Consider the following 20,557-nt stretch of genomic DNA (forward strand, 5'->3'; position numbering starts at 1 on the left):
GCTGGAATTGATGGCAGATGCAACCATGTAACATCAACATTTTTCGCTTTGGAGGAGTTCTTTAAAAAATGCAAAGGACCTGTTAATTCTCCCCTTACACCAGCACCTTCTTGCACTTCAAAGCCCTGTGTATGGAATGTGCCAAGAAAGAGAAAAGTTGAGAACCAGCCAATTGCACAAATCAAGTTTAGAAAACACCAGCACGGGAAACTCAGAAAAAATGAGGAGAAAGTCCTTCCATCAACCAGGGATTTTAGAGCACCACATCAACAGCACCCATCTTCAAGTACTGACTTGTATAACTTGTTACATAATGTTAGAGAGATTGAAAACAGGAAGGGGAAAAAGATGGCACTCAGTTTAATTCTTCCCCAGAAAACTTTGGAGGAGAACAAAGTCAACATTTCCATTGATCACTGCTACTGCACAATCCCATCTCCTGGAAACCAAATTGCAGAATTTGACCCTGAGGAAGGAGAGTCTGACAAGAGTAATGCAGTGTGTACAGAACTGTTACCACCAGTGAAGTGCCATCCAGTGAGCCCACTAGAAATAAAGGAAAGATGCAGGGCCATTAGTAAAAAACTTTTTGTCGACGAGAAAGATGTTGCTCGCATTGAAAAAGAAACCATTGGTCAATCAGTTAATGAGAACTGGAACCTACATCGCAAAATCAGGATAACTGCATCAAAATGCCACCGAGTAGCAACTTTGCAAGAAACCACATCTCCAACCAAGGCTATCCGAGAAATTTTACATTATAAGCAGATTCCTCAAACCAGGGCAATGAAAGAGGGTTTACTCAGAGAACATTCTATCATTGCAGAATACATTGAAACAAAGAAACTGGCTAAACAAAATGTTGAAGTGAAACCATGCGGACTCTTCATCAGCAAATCGCATAATTTCCTTGCTGCAAGTCCTGATGGCTTGGTGTGTGATGTTGACTCCCCCGACCCAAATTCAAGTGGCTTTGTGGAAGCCAAACTTGTCTTCCTAGAGGAGAATGAGACTTTGTGTCAGGCACTGGTCAGAAAGAGAATTTTTCTTCCTGACCCCACAGATGGCCAGCTAGTCATCAATGTCAAACATAAGTATCACTTTCAAGTTCAGCAGCAAATGTTTGTCGCAGAGAAACAGTGGTTGGAGTTGGTGGCTAAGGGAGTGCGAGAATTGCCAAACAAATCAATTGTGGAAACTGATGGTGTTTTCATATCACTGGTTAAATTTAATCCTGAATTCTGGAACATTGTACTCCCCAAACTGGAAGCATTCTACAATGATCACATTTTAGTAGAACTTGCTTTTCCACGAGTTAAGTATGGCCTCTCAAGAGTCAGCATGAGAAGTCTTTAAAATCATGTAGTTAATATATGTTGTGGTTCAATTTATTTCTTGGTTCAAATTTTTATTTCCTTCCATACCCAAAAACAAAGGAAAATAAAATTTGAACCAAGGGTTTAACTTAAACCACAACATATATATATATTTCAAACTTTGTAAACCACTAATTTTGTTAAAAACATGTCATGATTAAATTCAATGAGTGAGGTTTAATTTTAAATGACTACTGTTTTACTTTTCCCTTTTTCACTAAATGGTCTTTGTTAAACACAAATGCGGCAAATTATACACATTCTTTACTAAAGTCGACTATTCCAGCATTTTCTAAACTACAGTTTTATGCAAATATCAGCACTTAACATTTGATCTGGAAACATGCTCAAGTTTTAAACTTGACATTCTACCTCAATCAATCAGAGGTGGCAGAAAGTTTGTAAGAGCTCCTATGATGAGAAACATATCACTAGCAACAGGAGCAAGAGTTATAGGAATCCTGCTGTCAAACATATGCCAGTTTTTCATTCGTTCAATGCATCTTTCCACATGAATTCGAAGGCTTGCAATTTTCTTGTTGTGCTCCATTTCTTCTTTACTGAACTGAGTTTTCCCTTTAAGAAATGACGGTATATTAACAGTCACCCCTTTCGCAGCAAAGTCATCTTGAATGTCAAAGCCTTTGTCTGCCATGACATCATCACCAGGGTCTAAATAGTCAATGACATAAGACATTTTGGTCAGCTCTTTGTCACTAATGCTCCCAGTGTATAGCTCACTTAAGAAGCATAGAGCTCCAATGGGGGAAAGGCCAACAAGGCCTTTCATAGTTGTTGTGCCTTTGTAAGAAGAATAGCACACTGACTGCATATCAAGTGATGAAGGGCTTTCAGCCCGAATTTCAACAGCATCAATGATGAGAACTGTCCTTGGGTAGAGCTCCTTGAAAATGTTTGGCATATACTGGTGTAGGACCTCTTTCCTTGGAAGGCAAATTAAGGGCTCCAGTTCAACTCTCATAAACCGCACCCAAGTATTAAACACAGTGGAAACAGTAGCTTCAGAAACATTGAATCTATGTGCTAAATCTTTTTGAAATGAACCTAGTCTAAGTCTCATCAATGTCAAAGTGAACTCTTCAAATGTACTCATTGCTCTGGGCCTTCCTAGTTTTTGCTCAGAACCAGTGTCTTTTTTTTCATAGGTGCCATAATTAAGGTTCTGTGCTTTGTCATGTAACATCCCATAAAGAAGCATAAGTGCATCCCAGTGAGGAAGGCCAGTATAAAATTCGACATCTTCATCTCTTTCCTTAAATTTTGAAATGTCAAACTTTGGATTCTGCATTGAATGCTGAAGTCTCTTTGACTCTCTAATCAACTCGTCTTTCTCTTTCGCTACCCTTTCCTTTTTTACGCCAGTCTGCTTTAATTCACCTTCCAATCGATCCAGCAATTCTCCGGTAATTTCAGTTTGTGTCTCAGCATCACAGAAGGAGCGAGCTGGTAGATCATTGGAGTCTAGCGTGCACTCCAAAACTGATACCTCATTTTTGGGATTTGGCACTTCGTCCATTTCGGTCCTAGAAAGGTCAACTTTCCTTTTCCTGCCTCCTGAATTCACAGTCGTGTCCATCCTGTGCAGGATTCGTTGCTCATTCTTTTTCTTACTCCAGGGAAATATCGATGGTAGGTGACTTCTACTGAGCTTTCTACCTCCATTCCAATGAGCAGAGCAAATGCGTGTGCTGTCGGAGTCCAACTTCAAATTAGCGTTTCGAAGCAAACGTACATATTCTCGGCGGATACTTTGTTTCATTGGTATTCTGTAAAATGTCACATCGGTGGAGTTTCTGAAGTTATTTGTGCACAAAGGCACACAACAACTTGGGTGGCTCGGCATACCGTAATTCAAGATGGCTGCTTCTGTCCGCGTCCCCCCAAACAATCCCACAAACGCTCGCGCGGCCAATCTAGGTCCCAGGCTATCACTCTTTTCCAAAGTGAGCTATTGTATATTATCTGACAGGCTGTTTAAAAAGATTGCATCGAAGTGTCAAATCCTGTCAGTATTAATTCTTCAGGACAGTAAAGATATTTCTCAAAATGCATTCAAAACTTTGTGCTTCAAAAGACACAGATACCTGATGATAAAACGTTTATTAAAAAAAAAACACAACTTGCAGCTATAAGCTGAATTACTTGTGTTATATACAGCATGTTTCAAATTTCAAACTATAAAGATCCTAACTACACTAGTATTAATTTCGTATTTACAATTGTTGTTTAATTGCAAAGTGCATTGTGAAAGTGTCTCTAAAATTGATTATGTTAATTGATGAAATTGATTAATGTTGCTTAAAATGGAAGCTTTGGGGTTCTCCTGTGTTTTGTCTTTGTTAGAGTATAGTAAGAGTACATTGTAATTGGATATCAGGTGCCACCATTCAAGCAAACAAGAAATACATGCAATTGAAAGGGTTCACCCAACGGCTTCACTAGAGATTGTGGAAATTGATTATTATAGGCACATGCTGTATTAACTAAAGAAAGAAAATGCAAACATGCAAAACGAAAAAGCTAAGTAAGAAAATACACAAACAAATAAACAAACACCTTCTGGCAATAATGAGGAGCGGAACGTATTACAAAGTTGAAAACAAATTCAACTGATAAGTATTGTCAGAAAGTGACGAGCCAACCAGAATTGGTTAGTGCAGACAAAGATCCCTTGACATTGCCTGGTACAGCACAAGGGATCTACCGAAACTCCAGTTCAAATCTAAATCATCCAAAGCTGGAACAACTGGAGACTCAAAACCAAGGAAATTTACTTCAAAATCCTAACCAGCCAAGTCAGTATAATTTTCCTAAGAAATCTTACCGCAATCAATACACTACACTATAATGAAGATAAGGACTCTCTCTTTTCCTACATTTGTTCAAACCAGTATCATCACAAAGGTAACAGCATCTGCCAGAAACACTGAACATGCATTTATGTCCAACAGGTTTTTGAACTGGAAGAAAACACTCCTAACATTCAAGGAACATCAAACATCCGAATGCCATATACCTACTGTTGAGTGTGAGATTGTTCTTCAAAAAAAACTAACTGTAACATCGTTGGTTTGTCCGACAGCAACGCACAAAACATCAGGCCACAAAATCATCATTGCTTTGCCAAAATAATCAAGACACTGCGATACCTTGTACGGCATAAATGCAGTGGGCAGTGTTATGATGGTGCCAGGACTATGTTTGGCAAAAAAAACTGGAGTTGCAACAACAATCCTAGAAGGACAACCCGAAACCCTATCCAACACACTGTCACGGTCATTCCTTAAGCTTGGGCTTTCAGGATGCTGTGAGATCTTGTAAAGTGTTATCCGACACAATGGATACTTCAAAGGAACTGATACCTCCCATCAAGTATTCTCCTAAAAGGAAAACAATGCTCGACTTGAAAGACAACATAGAAGAGGAAACTTGTAATGGCGAAGAGAAAGTATCTGTTATAGTGAAGTTTTGTCCAAAACGATGGACCATGAAAGCTGGATGCTACAAATGTATACTCGACAACTATGCGTCCCTTTTCAAAGGATACATGTCCAGAAAGTAAAAGAGACATTGATACCAAAGCCTGTATTCTTGGCTGCCAAGCCCAAATGGAAACATTTCAGTTTTTCTTCCGCACACTGGTAGTCTTTCAGTCTCATTCTCAACTCCAGAGCTCTTCTGCGCATGACCGGCGGGGAGAGAAGAGCTCTGGGGAACCCTGGGACCTATAACGCTCCTGATTAGTTTACACCTGAAACAATAAAAACGCTTCTAATTGGCCAATTTGATACGCGCTAAAAATTGAACTTACAGCGCGAGTTTGGCATGGCGGCCGGCGCCAAAAGAAAAATAGCGCTCAGCTATAGCTATGGCGGAGGAAAGAAATAGCACCGCGGTTATGAGCAAAACTCCGAAAAAAACGTGTAATGGGATGCTAAAATATTGTCGTTGCTGTAATTCTTCGCTAGCAAAGATCTTCGACAGCATATGTTTGTTCGAGAAAACCGCCCAAAAGGCCGAGAATCTGTTAGAACATTTGAAGGAGATTGGGGGAATCGAGGTTCTAGAAGAAGACATGCTGAAAGTGCTTTCGAAAGATTGTAGGGCTAGGAAAAGCAGTGCATGCATTCAGGGACATGTGCTTGAAATCTAAGCAGATACAGAACGAGGAGATGTACATGAATGCTCGGCAAAAACGTGGAAGAAACCCATCTTCGCCGCAAGCACAATAACCTGGAAAAACGCATTAGACAGTGTGTCTCCTCACAGTTTACGGTGCAACACACCAACCGATACAGAAAGCAGGAGGTCTGTGGCCTTGAGAGTACGAGCCTCTTTGTTTCCATCTGAGGACCAAACTGTTCTAGGTGAGATCCTTCCTTTACCCATTTCTGAGGAAGCTACCATCATTTCAAATCACACCATCATTCCCAACATAAACACTCGGTCGCACGCACCCTTATGGATCGCCCAAAGAACATTCCTTCCACCGAGGAGGAAGTCACAAGGGAAACTAAGCGAGTAGCGAAAGCCCTCGCCGCTAATAACTACCCTGTTAACTTCATTCAGAGTGGCTGCCAACCGAATAGACAACAACAAATGAATGATACCGACCAGCGTGGATTTGTTATCCTGCCCTACGCCAAAGGTTTTTCCGAGAGAATCGCAAAAGTTCTTCGAGATTTCAACATCAAGGTTGCCCATAAGCCTATTTGCACCATATCCAACATACTCAAAAAGCCAAAAGACAAGATCGAGAAAGAGGCTTCCAGAGGAGTCGTATACAAGATCAAGTGTAAAGACTGTGATTCTGTTTACGTTGGTCAGACATCACGTGCGCTGAAAACACGCGTGAAAGAACACACAAAGGCCATAGCAACATTGGATAAAAACTCTTTGTTAGCCAAACACCATGTGTTTCACGGTCACCAAATAGATTTGGAGAATGTTGAAATCATTGACAGGTCATTGACGTGGCGACAAAGACTAATTCTTGAAGCTTGGCATTCCGTGCGCGATAGAAACTCTATAAATGAACATATAGCGCTACCAAACGTATACAATAACATAAAGAGCTTTTAGTTCTCACAATACTCTAGAGACCACTGTTACACTTTGAAATTCCGTCGAGGTGTGATTTATTTATTTATCACACATCGTGTACATATTCCAAGCAGGACGCCGTAAGATATTTGCATTGCTGAAGAAGGCAACAGTAGTGGCTGAAACGTCCAGTATATATAGTTTTAGCCAGTGTCAACAACTTTTTAATTCTTTTTAACATGCCTGGCTACACACCCAACATTTTTAACGTTTATTTACACTTATTTACTTATTAAAATTTTGATGCCACAATTTGCTCGTGAAATCCCTACCTTTCATATACCCCCAGCCTGAAAAAGGTACCCCTTTGGGCGGAGCCTCCCCGTGTAGTCCATCATAGGGAGTACCCCCCCAGGGCAATAGCAGCATAACTGATAAAGAGAGGTGATATTGATACATCTGACCAGGGATCTATGGTGTTTTTATATTTAACCCAGCTCCTCAAGTCATGCAAAGATGCCATCCCAAAAGAAGCCATTTCAAATCTACTGAATACTGTGCTGTGTGGAATTCCAAGAGACATTGCAGAAGAAGTTCTTAAAGTAGAAAGCATTAAGGGAGCAATCAAGTTTCAATTGCTTCAGGAAATAAATGACCAGTGTCAAGCATTATGTGTCAGAACTCGTGGGGAACCGTCCATCCTAAAAGACAGTTCTGTAGAAGGTCTAGAAGGTGTCACGTGGTGTAGTGTGATGCATGAAATGAAGGAAAGCGCTCCAGATGTCATGGACTTCATAGCTACAGTGGCCACCCCCAGACTTAAGAAGAATGTGGATGAACAGGTCCCTCCAGTCTGTATGATATATGCCATGATGATGAACAAGAGGTGGCAGGAGTTGAGCCTAATACAGACGATTGCCACAATTATTCTGGGAATTGGACACAGCAACAAAAAGGTTATAATAATCTATTTTATTATTGACAAACAGCCAACCATTCCACTATATACAAGGGCATATGTTTAGTGAAAGTGTAAGGGGCCAGTCATTAAATACGCAGAATGAGACCTTGAAAAAAAGTCTACCTCTAGTTGATCCTGATCCTGGAAAATGCTACACCCGTGCAAAGACAGCCAAGTGCGTGCTATGTCATACTGAAGACGAGGGAAGTCGTACAGCAACCTGATCCGGAGGAAGAAGATCCATCTCAGGAAGGAAACTGGACCACTGAGACAAAAGATCTACCAAAGCAGTTTTCTTACATCAGCATTTTAGAGCATGCAAGGAAAAGTGGGAGGAATAGTGCTAGCTATGTCAAAAAGCCCCTTGAAAATAGGGTCAGATACATTATGCCGGCATAATTTTGAGCATAATACTATTGATGGAGCATCAAGCATAATGCCGGCATCATAGTTCTTTTTTTCTGCAAAAATGTTAAAAAGCAATGAAAACCCATAAAAACGATCTCGTGAATCCATTTTTCATGAAATCGTAATGAGTGTGTCAAAGGATTTCATATTCCAAAGGCTTGGCTGCTGATTCAGGGCCTGGTTGCCTAATTATGCAGGTTCCTAAGCTCTGTGACTTCTCAACTCAAGATGGCTGCCAGCAATTCAATGAATGTTGATTTGACTGGCTTGCAGCCATCAGAACTAGTAGAAGGTGCTTCTACACGGCTAACACGGGATGCTTTATCCCAATTAAGAAGTCCAAAGGCTTCAGATCTTGCCAGAAGCCGATGGTTTCCTCAAACAAAAAGGTGATAGCGGTCGTGGACCAGGAAAGGTGAGCAAGAAATCAACTACATTAAAAACAAACTTTGTTGATACGAGGATCAGAGAGTTCAAAGACGAGCCGTTTAGAAAATCAAACAATAAGTTGTTCTGTGAGGCCTGTAGTGAAGAACTTTCGGAGAAGGCAAGCATAATCAAGCGTCATGTAGATTCCCAGAAGCACAAATCAGGAGTTGAAAAAATAGCAAAGAAGAAGAAAAGAGAACTGACAGTACTTGATGCCATGAAGAATTATGACAAGGAGGTGCACCCAAAAGGCCAAATGCTAAGCGATAACCAGAGGGTTTTTAGAGTTAGAGTCCTGAAGAACTTCCTTAATGCCGGCGTTCCCCTTCAGAAAATGGACAATTTCCGTGAGTTGTTGGCAGAAGGTGGCTATCGTCTGACCTCTGTACCAAACATGCGACAGCTTATCCCTTTTGTCAGGAAGGAAGAAGAGGAAATGATCAAGGGAGAGATATCAGGCCATAATGTTTGTCATATTTGATGGAACCACGCGACTTTGTGAAGCGCTTGTGATAGTTGTTAGATTTATAACAGCTGACTGGGAAATAAAGCAACGTCTGGTGCGCTTACAGCTGATAGCGAAATCTCTAAAAGAAGACGAATTGGCCCACGAAATCATCACGGTTCTTGAACAACAATACAATGTGCAAAACAGCAGTCTCTGTGCAGCAATGAGGGATGGAGTCTCGGTTAACAGAGCTGCCATGAGAACTGTGAAGGTAGTCTTCCCAAAGGTGGTGGATATCCGTCGTTTTTCCCATGCAATTGACGGCATAGGCAGTCATTTCAACATCCCCACACTCAGGCGCTTCTTACAGCTATGGAATGCCCTATTTGGCCATAGTCCCGCAACTCGAATCGCGTGGAAAGAGCGTACAGGCATCTCAAATAAATCCTATTCCCCAACGAGGTGGTGGAGCTGGTGGGAGGTAGCAAACCAGATTATGCTGCAGTTCGCTGAGATCCATCCTTTCTTACAAGCGAGATTACAGGAGGCTACTAACAAAGCTACCCTAAGACAACTAGATGAAATGCTCGCCAATGCCCAGACGAAGTTGTTGCTCCAGATTGAGTTAGCTGCAGTCGTCGATGCAGCCAAGCCCATGGTTGAGTCAACATACATCCTAGGAGGAGATGGCACGCTCGCTTGGCAGCGCTATGAGCAGCTCGTAATTATTCAGAACAGCATCCACGGTGCCAACCTCCCCAACCTAACGGCTTTATCCAGAGAAGTTTCTGGGGGAAATGTAGCGGTTGCCCAACAGTACCATCAATATGGCATTGCGGCAATTCGACCAGGATGGGAGTACTTCACCAATACGGTGATGGGAGTCATGGGTCCCCAAGTGGAAATGTTTAAAGCTGCACTGCTTTTCAGTCCTTGCCATATAACTCAACTGTGCCCTGTAGCAAATGATGTAGATGTCCTCACGTCTAACGCCTTCCTGAATGATGCTGCCATGATTGCAAACATGAAGAATGAGCTTCCAAGATACCTTGCAAGAGCCGACAGCATAGCTGATGGTGTTGATCCTATCAGATGGTGGAAAGAAAATGAAGCCGAGCTCCTATTCTGGTCTGCAGCAGCTAAGCTTATCCTATTGATGCAGCCTTCATCTGCATCGTCCGAGTATAGTAGTCCGAGTATTTTCTATTCTTACAACGGCATTTGGTCACTTGCAGGACCTCGCCCTGCAAGACTACATAGAACGCTCGCTTATGCTTCAGTTCAATAAGAGATAGAAACATTCCCGATGGCTAGGTTCATTGAACTTGAACTGAAAAAGGTGTAGAAAAGAAATGTAAATAAGATATTTCTTTTGCCAACAAGTTGTCAGACTAACAAGTTGTAAGGCATGAGCTTTCTAGTATTTGTGCTTCTCACTTGGAGAGAACAAGAGATCGTCTTATTATACAGTTGTTATTAAAACGTGTTGAATACAATAAAAATCAGGTGAGCATAATGCTATATTTTTTGAGCATAATTTCGGGCATAATACTAGTTTTTTTTGGTGACGCTCAAAAGCATAATACTCGAATTTTCGAGCATAATGTATCTGACCCTACTTGAAAAAGGTTATAAGTTTTTCTATGAAAATTACTGTCATGATTTGTAATTCAGAATGAGGTGCATGTCAAGGGAAAGTGTTACAGGTCCCAAAGAAAGAGTGATAGACCTCATAATGTTCTATTTAACTGCTGGAAATGTAAACAATGCAAGATGTTCTTGTACAGCAGGGTTAAAAGAGTATTGCAATCACACCATGGGCATGTTGTATCTGATTGATCACGTGATTAAGTTGAAAGTCTCCACATTTCCAATAGTGGGAACATGCACAGATAATGCTCAACAGTGGCATAAGCCTAGAGAACCCAGGGCATACAACCAGAACCTATTATGAGGTAAAATGTTATTAATCCTAGATGCACTGAAAAATGCTCAGAGGGATTGGGATATACCTTGTATGAAGCTAGACAACCCACTGTCCAAAATACTTAAGGTTCAATTCAGCTCCTCAATTCTTTAAAGCAAATAAACCCTTCCATAAGATTTTGCACAGTTTTTTCCCAGAAAGCCATCAACTATTCCCACCAGACTAAATGGCTACATGGTTCCATGTGGTAGCATTTTAAGCTGTAAGTTGTCTTAGAAAGAAACCAACTTTAATGTTATATCAAATTTTCCTCCTCTGAGAAGATTAGCGTTCTCCTGCGTTTGACTGTGGAATTAGCAGGAAAATATGCTCTCATCGGTATGTTTTGTTTGATTAGGTATGTGCGCTGGTGTGTGGGTCACGTAATTAGTTAGGGTATTTATAGTCGGGTGTGAGGTTAGTTATTTCATCTCGGTCTCGCTTATTCAGCATTAGGGTTATTAGTTATTAGTTAAGACTTTATCATTAACAACATTGTTGAAGGGTACAAAATCCCTTTCTTCGATTTGCCTGAGTATTTTGTTATTCCTAATAGATCGTCGGCTTTCAAGTTTAAAGATTTTGTTGACGATGCCATTTCAGAGTTAATTGAGCGTGGCTGTGTTTCCAAAGTTGATTATCCGCCCAACTTTATCAACCCCTTGCACGTGGTTCAGCAGTCCAGTGGGAAATGCCGACTTATTTTGGATCTTTCTTTTTTAAACCGTTTTGTTTGGAAGCAGTCTGTTCGCTACGAACATATTCACACTGTGTTTGATTTGTTTCAGTCGGGTTATTTTTTCTTTACCTTTGATCTTAAATCTGGATATCATTATGTCGAAATTTTTCCTGATCATCGCCAGTATTTGGGTTTTTCTTGGTTTTATGGTTCAGAGATTAAGTAGTTTGTTTTTAATGTCTTGCCCTTTGGCTTGTCTTCGGCGCCGTACATTTTCACTAAGTTAGTGCGTTCTCTTGTTAATTATTGGCGTGGGCTTGGCCGTCGTGTCGTAATCTTCCTTGATGAAGGTATTGGTGGGAGCCCCGATTTAGCTGCCTGCCAGGGGCTCAGTCGCTTATGTCGCTCTGATTTGGACCTTGCCGGTTTCTTTGTGAACCTTCAAAAATCCGTGTGGGAGCCGTCGCAGGTCGGTACCTGGCTTGGCTTTCATCTTGATTTCAGCCTCAACATTACAGTATTTCCGTTCCTGTTTCGAAGATTACGAAGCTTCAAGAAAGCATTTCGCGCGTTCTCGGGGTTCCTCTTGCAAACGCTAAGGAGCTGGCTGGAATTGCTGGTCAGCTGAACTCTATGTTTTTGGCCATAGGGAACATTGTGCGGTTGATGACCCGTTCAATGTATGCTCAGATTTCGGCTCAAAGGTTGTGGTTTTCCACTTCTTCACTTGAAAGTTCGGTCGTGGAAGAATTAGTTTTTTGGCAGTCCAATTTAGGTCGTCTTAATGGCCGTCGTATTTGGTTCAAATCCAGTGCAGTTAGATTGGCATATTCGGATGCGAGTGATATGGCTGTTATATTGTTGAGGTTGGGCCCCAGATGGCGGCTCAAGGCGTTTGGTCTGCCGATTCAGCGATGCGGAGTTCTACGATGCGGGAGATTTTGGCTGTTAGAAAAGTATTGCAATCGTTTGCACCTAAGCTCGCAGGGTTATGTGTCAAGTGGTACACAGACAACCAGAATGTTGCCCATATTATTGACATTGGTAGTAGGAAGCCTTGTTTGCAAGAAGAGGCTAAGCTTATTTTTTACGATTTGCGTTCTTCATGGTATCTCTATCGAGCCAGAATGGGTGCCTAGATAAAGTAACGAGCAGGCGGATTATTTAAGTCGTATTGACTTCGACAATTGGTTCGTTAGTCCTCACATTTTTCGTTTATTAGACTTGAAATGGGGGCCTCATTCTATTGATCGTTTTGCTGATGAACATAACCATTTGTTGCCTAGATTTGATTCCAGGTTTTGGAATCCTCGCTGTGAAGCCATGGACACGTTCACCAGGTCATGGAGCTTCGATAACAACTGGCTTTGTCTGCCACCTCACCTTTTTGCGAGGGTGTTAAAGCACATGAGGTCTTGCTGCGCTCAAGGTTCGTTGATTGTCCCGCTCTGGCGTTCTGCTCCTCTCTGGCCTCTTATTACATCTGACGGTCTTCATCTGGCTCATTTTGTCGTGGATTGGGTAGACCTCCCTCCTTTGAAGTCTACTTTCTGCATCGGTCATCACAGTTCTGGTGTATTTGGGAGAGAGGATCTTAATTTAAGGATTTTGGCTCTTCGTATTAATTTCACATCTGCACGTTTTTCTAATGTCGGTTTCTGCACTAGTGTTCAAGGCTGATGTTCTCGTTGTTCATCTGCATCAGTTTGGTAAGTTTTTTGTTATTTTTTGTTGGTCTGAGGGTCAGTGGGTGGCCTTCAGTTTGCCAGTGGGTGGCTTGTTTTTTGCTTTTTCTTTTTTGTTTTGGTTTGTTTTTTATTTATAGCCAGTGGGTGGTTTGCGCGTTGCCAGTGGGTGGCTAAAGATGATTTCTTTAGTTCTATTTCATCTGCCAGTGGGTGGCTCGCACGTAGGCAGTGGGTGGCTCACGCTATTTTGTCAGCTTTATTATCAGTTTTATTTATGTCAGTGGGTGGCTTGCGTGTGGTCACTGGGCGGCTTCTTTTGTTTTAGTTTATAGGGGTGGTGTGTTATTTTCTTTTTTTTTTTTTTAGCCCCGTTCTCATCTTCTCGCATTGGGCAGCGCTTGGCTTGAAGCGAGCCACACGCAGGGTTGAGTGTGTTTTTGTCTTGGGTCAAACTGAGATTTAGAGGAGAGCAGCAGTTTCAGCCAACAAGAAAGGGGGCTGAAAAGACGAACATGTTGAAGCACTCATAGGCTACATGAAGGATTACAAGACCTTGTGTGATTTCAATGGAATAGACTTTGAGGCCGATCTCAAGGAAAGGTATAGCGCAGTTCACCGTTCAATGGCATGCAGGTTTCCCAGTGAATTTGATCCAGAGAAGGTAACAGAACCCTCCATTTGTGTGAAAGACGTCCTCAGAAGAGTATGATTTGTACAAGAAAACCAGTGAAGGTAAAAAAGTCCAGATTTCCAAAGCCTATGATCGCAAAGCAGTACCACTATGATCCATCGTGCACATCAGCTGTCATCTACCCCTACTTCGTTTTCTGATGAGTGCAACAAGCTCCGCTCTACGTTCCTCAACCTCAACTACCCAATTAATTTGATCAATTCAGCGATCAACAAGTTTTTGCATAATATCGACAACATCGATACACACAAGAAAACAATGGATGGCAGCTCTACCATCATGGTCCCACTACCATTTAAAGATCAGCAATCAGCTAACTACGTCAAGAAGCAAATGCAAAATTTGAACACCAACATTGGAGTCCAAATTAAACCCGTTTTTCAGTCCAAGAAGATTGGCCAAATTCTCGCTCTAAAAGAGAAGAAGCCCCCTATCGTCAACAATCAATGTGTGGTCTACAAATTTGAATGTGATCTTTGCGACGCAGATTATGTCGGGTACACTACCCATCATTTACACAAAATATTAATATTCTGCAATTGGGAGGCACCTTGAGCAACATAGCCTATCGAAGGCTGATTTAGTCGACAAGCAATTCTCTGTTCTAAAGAAATGTAGATCAAAGTTCAATTGCCTAATCTTAGAGATGTTATTCATTAAGAAATTGAACCCTGAATTAAATACTCAGAAAGACTCTATTCACGCCAAACTCTTTACATGACTCTGTTGTGAATACTTTATTATAATCACATATTTTTGTTTTTATTTGTGTCTCTTAGGAATTTTTTTACATTTATATTCGTTTTCATTTAACTCATCCTTGACTTGATAATGACATTAAGCAAACATTGGAATGTCGTCGCCTCTTAAACTTTTAACCAAGATGGTTTTAAATTTTTTAAACTTTTCAACATTATCGCAATTATTTATAGTTAAGGTTACTTATAGGGGAGAAAGTTCGAATTTTTCTCAGATAATTTTTTTTGGATAATTGTTGAAACAAGAAAGGGATGCAAAGTTTCGTGAAAACAGCAGTTAGAAATCTTAAAAAGAACGCGAGCTATCTGAAAAACAAAGTTTTTTAGGAAAAGCGGTGAGCGAGTGAAGGTGTCATAATGCAATTTATGCAGGACTGTGTTGACATATTATGCGGCAAAACTTACCCGCGATCTCGAATTACCGGCAAATTTGCATAGTTTTGTTTGCAACGTGTTCACCGCATGTCACGGCATTGTATGTAAAATTTTACTGTGAAACAGAGTTTCATTTTGGATTAAAGCATTGCGTAAAAGGTTGTTATGAAGAAAGCGAAACTAGAAAAGTCGTCTTGGGTGAAAGTTAAGAAAAAACCGGGACCAAAGAAGGTCGAAAAATCATTTGACGAAGCCAAAAAACTTCACCTGGCGGAGAGCGACAAGGGTTCTTGGTACAACCAGTCAGATTTTCTTTCAAACCCATCCTCGTCGAAAGATATCGGGGCAAGCCGGATAAAAATAACTGCCTCGGCAGCAGAGAAATTCGAGTACGAAATCGGATAGTGGAGAGTTGAACATCAGTTTGGAGTCCAAAATCAAAGATGGTGGCGACAATCCAGCCATTTTCGCTGTTGTTGACCGGCTGAAAATAAGCAGCGAACCTCAGCACACAGCCTCATGTACTGATAGCGGTGAGAAGTGCATGTCTCATGTCAACTCCGCTGGGGCTGCCAGTTTCATGTTCTGCGCCTATCCGCCGTTTTCTTCTTTGTTTTGGTTTCACCAGTGGCTTTTTTAACTTTTCCCATTAAGAAATCGCTTTACAGTAACACTCAATGCTTCCGCGGGGAATTTCGATTGTTCTTTTTATCTACAGAACTCCCCAGGGAATGCTTCTTTGTGTTTGATTGGCCGGCGGCGTGGGCGCGTTGACAAGTATTTTAATGAGGTGCGAAAACTCTGAAAATGTTTAAGGCCGAAAACACGGCATTTGGTTTTGCGCGAATTCCCTATCTTCAAATGAATTAATAGGGTATGTAGATTTGCCAGATTTCAACGAAATTTGGCCAAAATGGTCATCAGATATTAATGCATCAAAGTGTCAGGCTTTTACGAAATTCAAAATATTTTTCCCGTGACATGTTAACATCTGACGCGACTACAAAAAATTTCCATTGTCCATCTTTAGGATGGGTTTTCTCACAAACCAATAGGAATAAAGAAAAAGCCTGACACACTTTGTTAGCCTATTATCTCCTGATTGATATTGTGCAGTCTGTTTGGTTGTGCGCCTTTACGTGAGAGTGGGTAATTCAGTTAAGTACACATCGCTAGTATTGAGTTTACAGGCCTCTGAGCGCTTATGTATCCAAAAAAATAAAAAAACATTGATATTTTCGCAAACTTCAATTTATCAGCTTTACAGTGATATATAGTTTTCCGTGGTTTTATAGAAAGCAGCGCGCGTACGCTAGATTTTCCTGAAGGCACTCGTGAAACATGGCAGTAATCTTAAATTGTTCAACAAATCTTTTCAAACTCATTCAGTTTAAAGTAGACAAATTGCTTGACATGACTACGTTACTCTCCCCCTAGCTTTATACTCATGTAGGCATGGCAAGAGAGGATCATTCTCATATCTATGTTGTAACAATTTTTCTACGTGCACAATAACTTGTGTCAATGGGCGATATACATTGGACTTAAACAAGAACATTAACTTTCCATTGGAAAAAGCAACAAGAGCTGTCAAGAGTAAAGCAATTTAGTACATTAGATTGGCTCGAATGGGTCATTTGAAGGAACGCACAGTCTCGAATCGTGCAGTATGCCAACTCTCACGCATCATGCGTGAGTCTCACGCCTGCCGACTAAAGACAGCGATCTCACGTATCAAGGACAATTTCTCACGCCTGACTCACAAATCCGGACGAGTTGTTCTAAAAACACTTATTTCATTTCAGATTTGTTATATATTATTTCTTTGCTTTTTATAACAATCGCAAAAGCTTTCAAATGTCTACAATCCGTTTGAATCGTAAGTGTTCAAAGGTCGTCGAAATAACTTTGGACATTCTCAGCAACGTTCGGAAGTCTTCGGGAAATTGTCGGAAATCTTCGGAAGCGGCTCGGACATTTTCGGAAATCCCGCTCATGACGAGGCAAAAATCTCACACATTTGACTCAGAAAAAGTTGGCAGGTATAGTGCAGCAGATCGACCAACTATACAGAAGTGCAGAAGTTCCACTGAACAAGAGTGTTATTATTGTCGACTGAATCTGTCTCATTGCGTTACAGTAGGGCATAGTTTTGCTTTTCAGCAGGCCGCTCCAAGTTAGGTCTCAAGGTTGAATACTTGCTACATCTTTCACTCGAAAGTCCCTCTGTATGCCAAGAAAGGTTTCATCTATGGTAATTCAAACATTCATACTGCTTTCTTATAAAATAATATACAGTAATACAGTAATTAACGTAACGAAACAGTGTTTTGTTGTGCATGGTAGGGGTAGGCTTTTTGTTTTGTTGTTGTTCAGTCCCTTTGCGCAGTAAGGTATTACAGTAATATGTCTCTAATAAGTACAATAAAAGTTGAAAATATTAAGGTTTCTTCTACTTAAATTTTCTGCTACTTGAACAGACCATCGCAAAAATTAGTTCCCAGTAAAAATTTTAATCATCTCGAACCGCAAAAATTTGTTCCCGCAAACCAAAAAGTCACCAATCCGCAAAATTTTTGCGCTACACGGTAACTACTTACTATAAAAAAAACCCACTTCTCAGTGTTTGGATATCTGATGAAATATACCTTCTCATGTTTGATATATTACTTCTTTGACTTGACAACATCATACCACCAACGCATATAGCAGCAAGATGCCATTGATTCTCAAGAGGCGATCTACCATATCCTTCAGGCCTACCGAAGTATGCCATACTCTGCAACAAAGACACCACCAACCCAACTCCTGATGAACTGCAAAGCGAGGACAAAACTAGCTCATTTCCCAGTAGAATGGCACACAAGAGACTACAAGGTAAGAGAGAAAGACCGTCAGTACAAAGACACTTGCAAAGAGTATCATGACAGAAGGAGCAATGCTAGAGAACACACTCTCAAACTCGGCGATGCAGTCATAGTGAGGAGAGAGTACAAACGTAAGGGCCAAACTCCATATGGACCATTCATTTACATTGTCACCAAAGTCAAGGGATCACAGATAGAAGTAACACGGATAAAAGATAACGAGACACGTGCAAGGACACACCTAAATTCAAACCTCTATGAGATGTGAAACCACCACCAGAGGAACAGGAAGACCCCAGAGCTAGTGCAACACAAGCTTCCTTCAGTGCCAAATGCAACCAAATGCAGAGAAATGAACCAACTGGAATTCAGTGAGAGAATCGACGAACAATTTGGAACAGCCAGAACAACCCGTGCAACAGAATCCAGAACCTGACAACCTGCTACCTAGGAGACTAGGAAAACAAGCAAACCTGCGAAATAACTGTTGAAAACAAACCATGTGGTGAGCAACTCACACAACACTTAGACATGAAATGCATTCTTGCCAGCAACTGTCGATAACTTTCCATATTCAACGTATTTCAAACTATTCACAGGACTGTTACCATACTGTATGACAAACATTCCAGATATTCGTGCATAAACTAATATTTAAACATTTACCGAGTTAGAATATTCACAGACTTATGAATTGTTTTGAACATTTTGTGATGGACTCGTGTAATTCATTTGTAGCACAGCATATTTAGTTATATTTGTAAACACTTACAAATTTTAAAACGCACAAATATTTTGGACCCCAACCAAACTTTATTATTCCTGTATTCTCCTTTTGTTAACGTTTACCTACAGACTAAAATTATTTTTGTAAGAGGAATATTTAGTTATGAATAACATTGTTTTGAACATTGTGTTAGACTTGTGTAATTAATTTGCAGCACAACATATTTAGCTACACTTATAAACATGTACAAATTTTAAAACGCATAAATATTTTGGACCCCAACCAAACTTTATTATTCCTGGATTCTCCTTTTCGTAACATTTACCTACAGACTACAATTATTTTTGTAAGAGGAATATTCAGTTATGAATAATATTGTTTTGAACATTGTGTTAGACTTGTGTAATTAATTTGCAGGACAACATATTTAGTTACATTTGTAAACACGTACAAATTTTAAAACACTAAAATATTTCAGACCATAACCAAACATTATTTTTCCTGTATTCTCCTTTTGGTAACGTTTACTTAGAGACTAGAATCATTTTTGCAATAGGTATGTTCACAGAGTTGTTTTGAACATTAATTTTTGTGTTGGACTTGTGTAATTCATTCGTAGTGCATATTTGTATTTAAACGCACTCAAGTTTTAAAAGATCAAGCATTTCAGACCATAAGCAACCACTAGTATACTTCTTATTTTGTTAACATTTATTGAGAGATTACAAATATTTCTGTACTACACAGAAATGAATTTTCAAATACTTTTATCCGAGCAGCCAAATTGCATACATGGAAAACATCATGTGGTAGCCAACTTGCAAGTTGTTTACAAATTATTTGTTTTCTTTCAGGCAACAATTGATAATTTTTCCTTATTCAACGTATTTCAAGCTTTACACAGATACATTAACTGTTTCCATGGGACCAATATTTGCAGAGAACGTAACTTTTTCATCCACAAGTATTTTATAGTCTCAAACAAAATCGGAATTCAGCACTGTGATCTTGCACAATTGATAAGAACAGCTGGTTCAAAACATTTCCCGCTGCCGCATCACAGTTTGGAAGCAATTTCTCTCATATGCACTAAAATATATATAACTCCAGAATGGATGACAAATTCGTACAAATTGTACGGTTATTACATTCATGCAATAAGCAGACTTATATAAATGCTATTAAAAAGGAATCCTGGAGTTCTGCTTTAGGCTTGGCTAAATATATACATACTGCAATGTTGAATATTAATATTAGCATCGATTTTCATTATAAGGGATCAACTGAAAGAGGAGGGATGCAGTTATTGGGTGCTTGTCAATCATTCAGTGATCTGTAATACAGGATTACGGTTAGTCAACAATTGATTCAGTCGGAATAACGCATTGAATAAATAAAGGTTGCATGTATGTATGTAAGTGATCGGATTGTGTGAGAAACTTGTGTCCAGTATAATTCTACACTAATTGGCCCTGTTGACAGCAAATGACACATCCCAAGAGCATTTTGTACAAGCCCTGCGAGGATAAAGAGTCTGCTGGTAAATAATCGTGATAACGGTAGTTACAATACCATGGTGTCTTTGGGAGCCAGCCTGACATGAGCGCAGCAATAATCTTAATAAGTGTTAACAGGGCAGGAAACTTAAGCCGTCCGAACGTCCGTAGACTGTTCACAGTCCCCCTATTTTTCCGTGGGATTCTCGAGACCGGTACGCTTCGATGGAACTGCCGCCATCTTGGTTTGTAAAAGCGAGCGCGATCTGGGGAGAGTGTCTAAACTACCGAAGGGAGCGGGAGTGGGTGTTAGTATAGTGGGGGATGGGAAGCGAAAAAATAGAGGGACTGTAACAACTTCTCACCGTCTTGCCTTCCAAAGGCCCGTTGCACCAGCAGCGGCAACACCTCATTGGTCAATTAGACAATAGTAGTTCAAAGCGTTGACAGCATGACTGACGTATCTTTCCCCGCCAGTTCTAAAAGTGGATACGGCTGGCGTGTAATGTGAAGATCGTGGGGAATGTTTTGATTTTTATCGTTTGTCTCGTCAGCTTGGAGGTCTGATAGTTGAAAGTCAGCGGACGTTTGGCAGGCGGCAGACTGCAGTTTTCCGTCTCTTTG

The 20,557-nt window shown here is 40.5% G+C and overlaps 1 protein-coding gene, 1 long non-coding RNA gene and 1 pseudogene across 2 annotated transcripts in view; 1 reads left to right on the top strand and 2 right to left on the bottom strand.

Moving 5' to 3' along the window:
• The window catches only part of LOC146472903 (uncharacterized), a 68,508-nt gene that overhangs the window by 24,649 nt on the left and 23,302 nt on the right, over positions 1-20,557 (bottom strand). The gene's annotated exons all lie outside the window — the stretch shown is intronic.
• On the bottom strand, positions 1,400-2,828 carry LOC146472905 (uncharacterized). The gene has a single exon (XM_085119190.1). It carries the CDS (start codon positions 2,683-2,685, stop codon positions 1,750-1,752), a length of 936 nt encoding a protein of 311 aa, XP_084975316.1. The 5' UTR covers positions 2,686-2,828; the 3' UTR covers positions 1,400-1,749.
• On the top strand, positions 7,043-10,958 carry LOC146472906 (uncharacterized; annotated as a pseudogene).

The sequence above is a fragment of the Pavona decussata genome, unplaced genomic scaffold, assembly GCF_977016875.1.
Source record: "Pavona decussata unplaced genomic scaffold, jaPavDecu1.1 SCAFFOLD_96, whole genome shotgun sequence".
In the NCBI taxonomy this organism is placed as follows: domain Eukaryota; kingdom Metazoa; phylum Cnidaria; class Anthozoa; order Scleractinia; family Agariciidae; genus Pavona; species Pavona decussata.

Coding starts and splice junctions, on each gene's coding strand:
- LOC146472905 (XM_085119190.1), bottom strand. CDS start 2,685: ATGCAGAATCCAAAGTTTGACATTTCAAAATTTAAGGAAAGAGATGAA.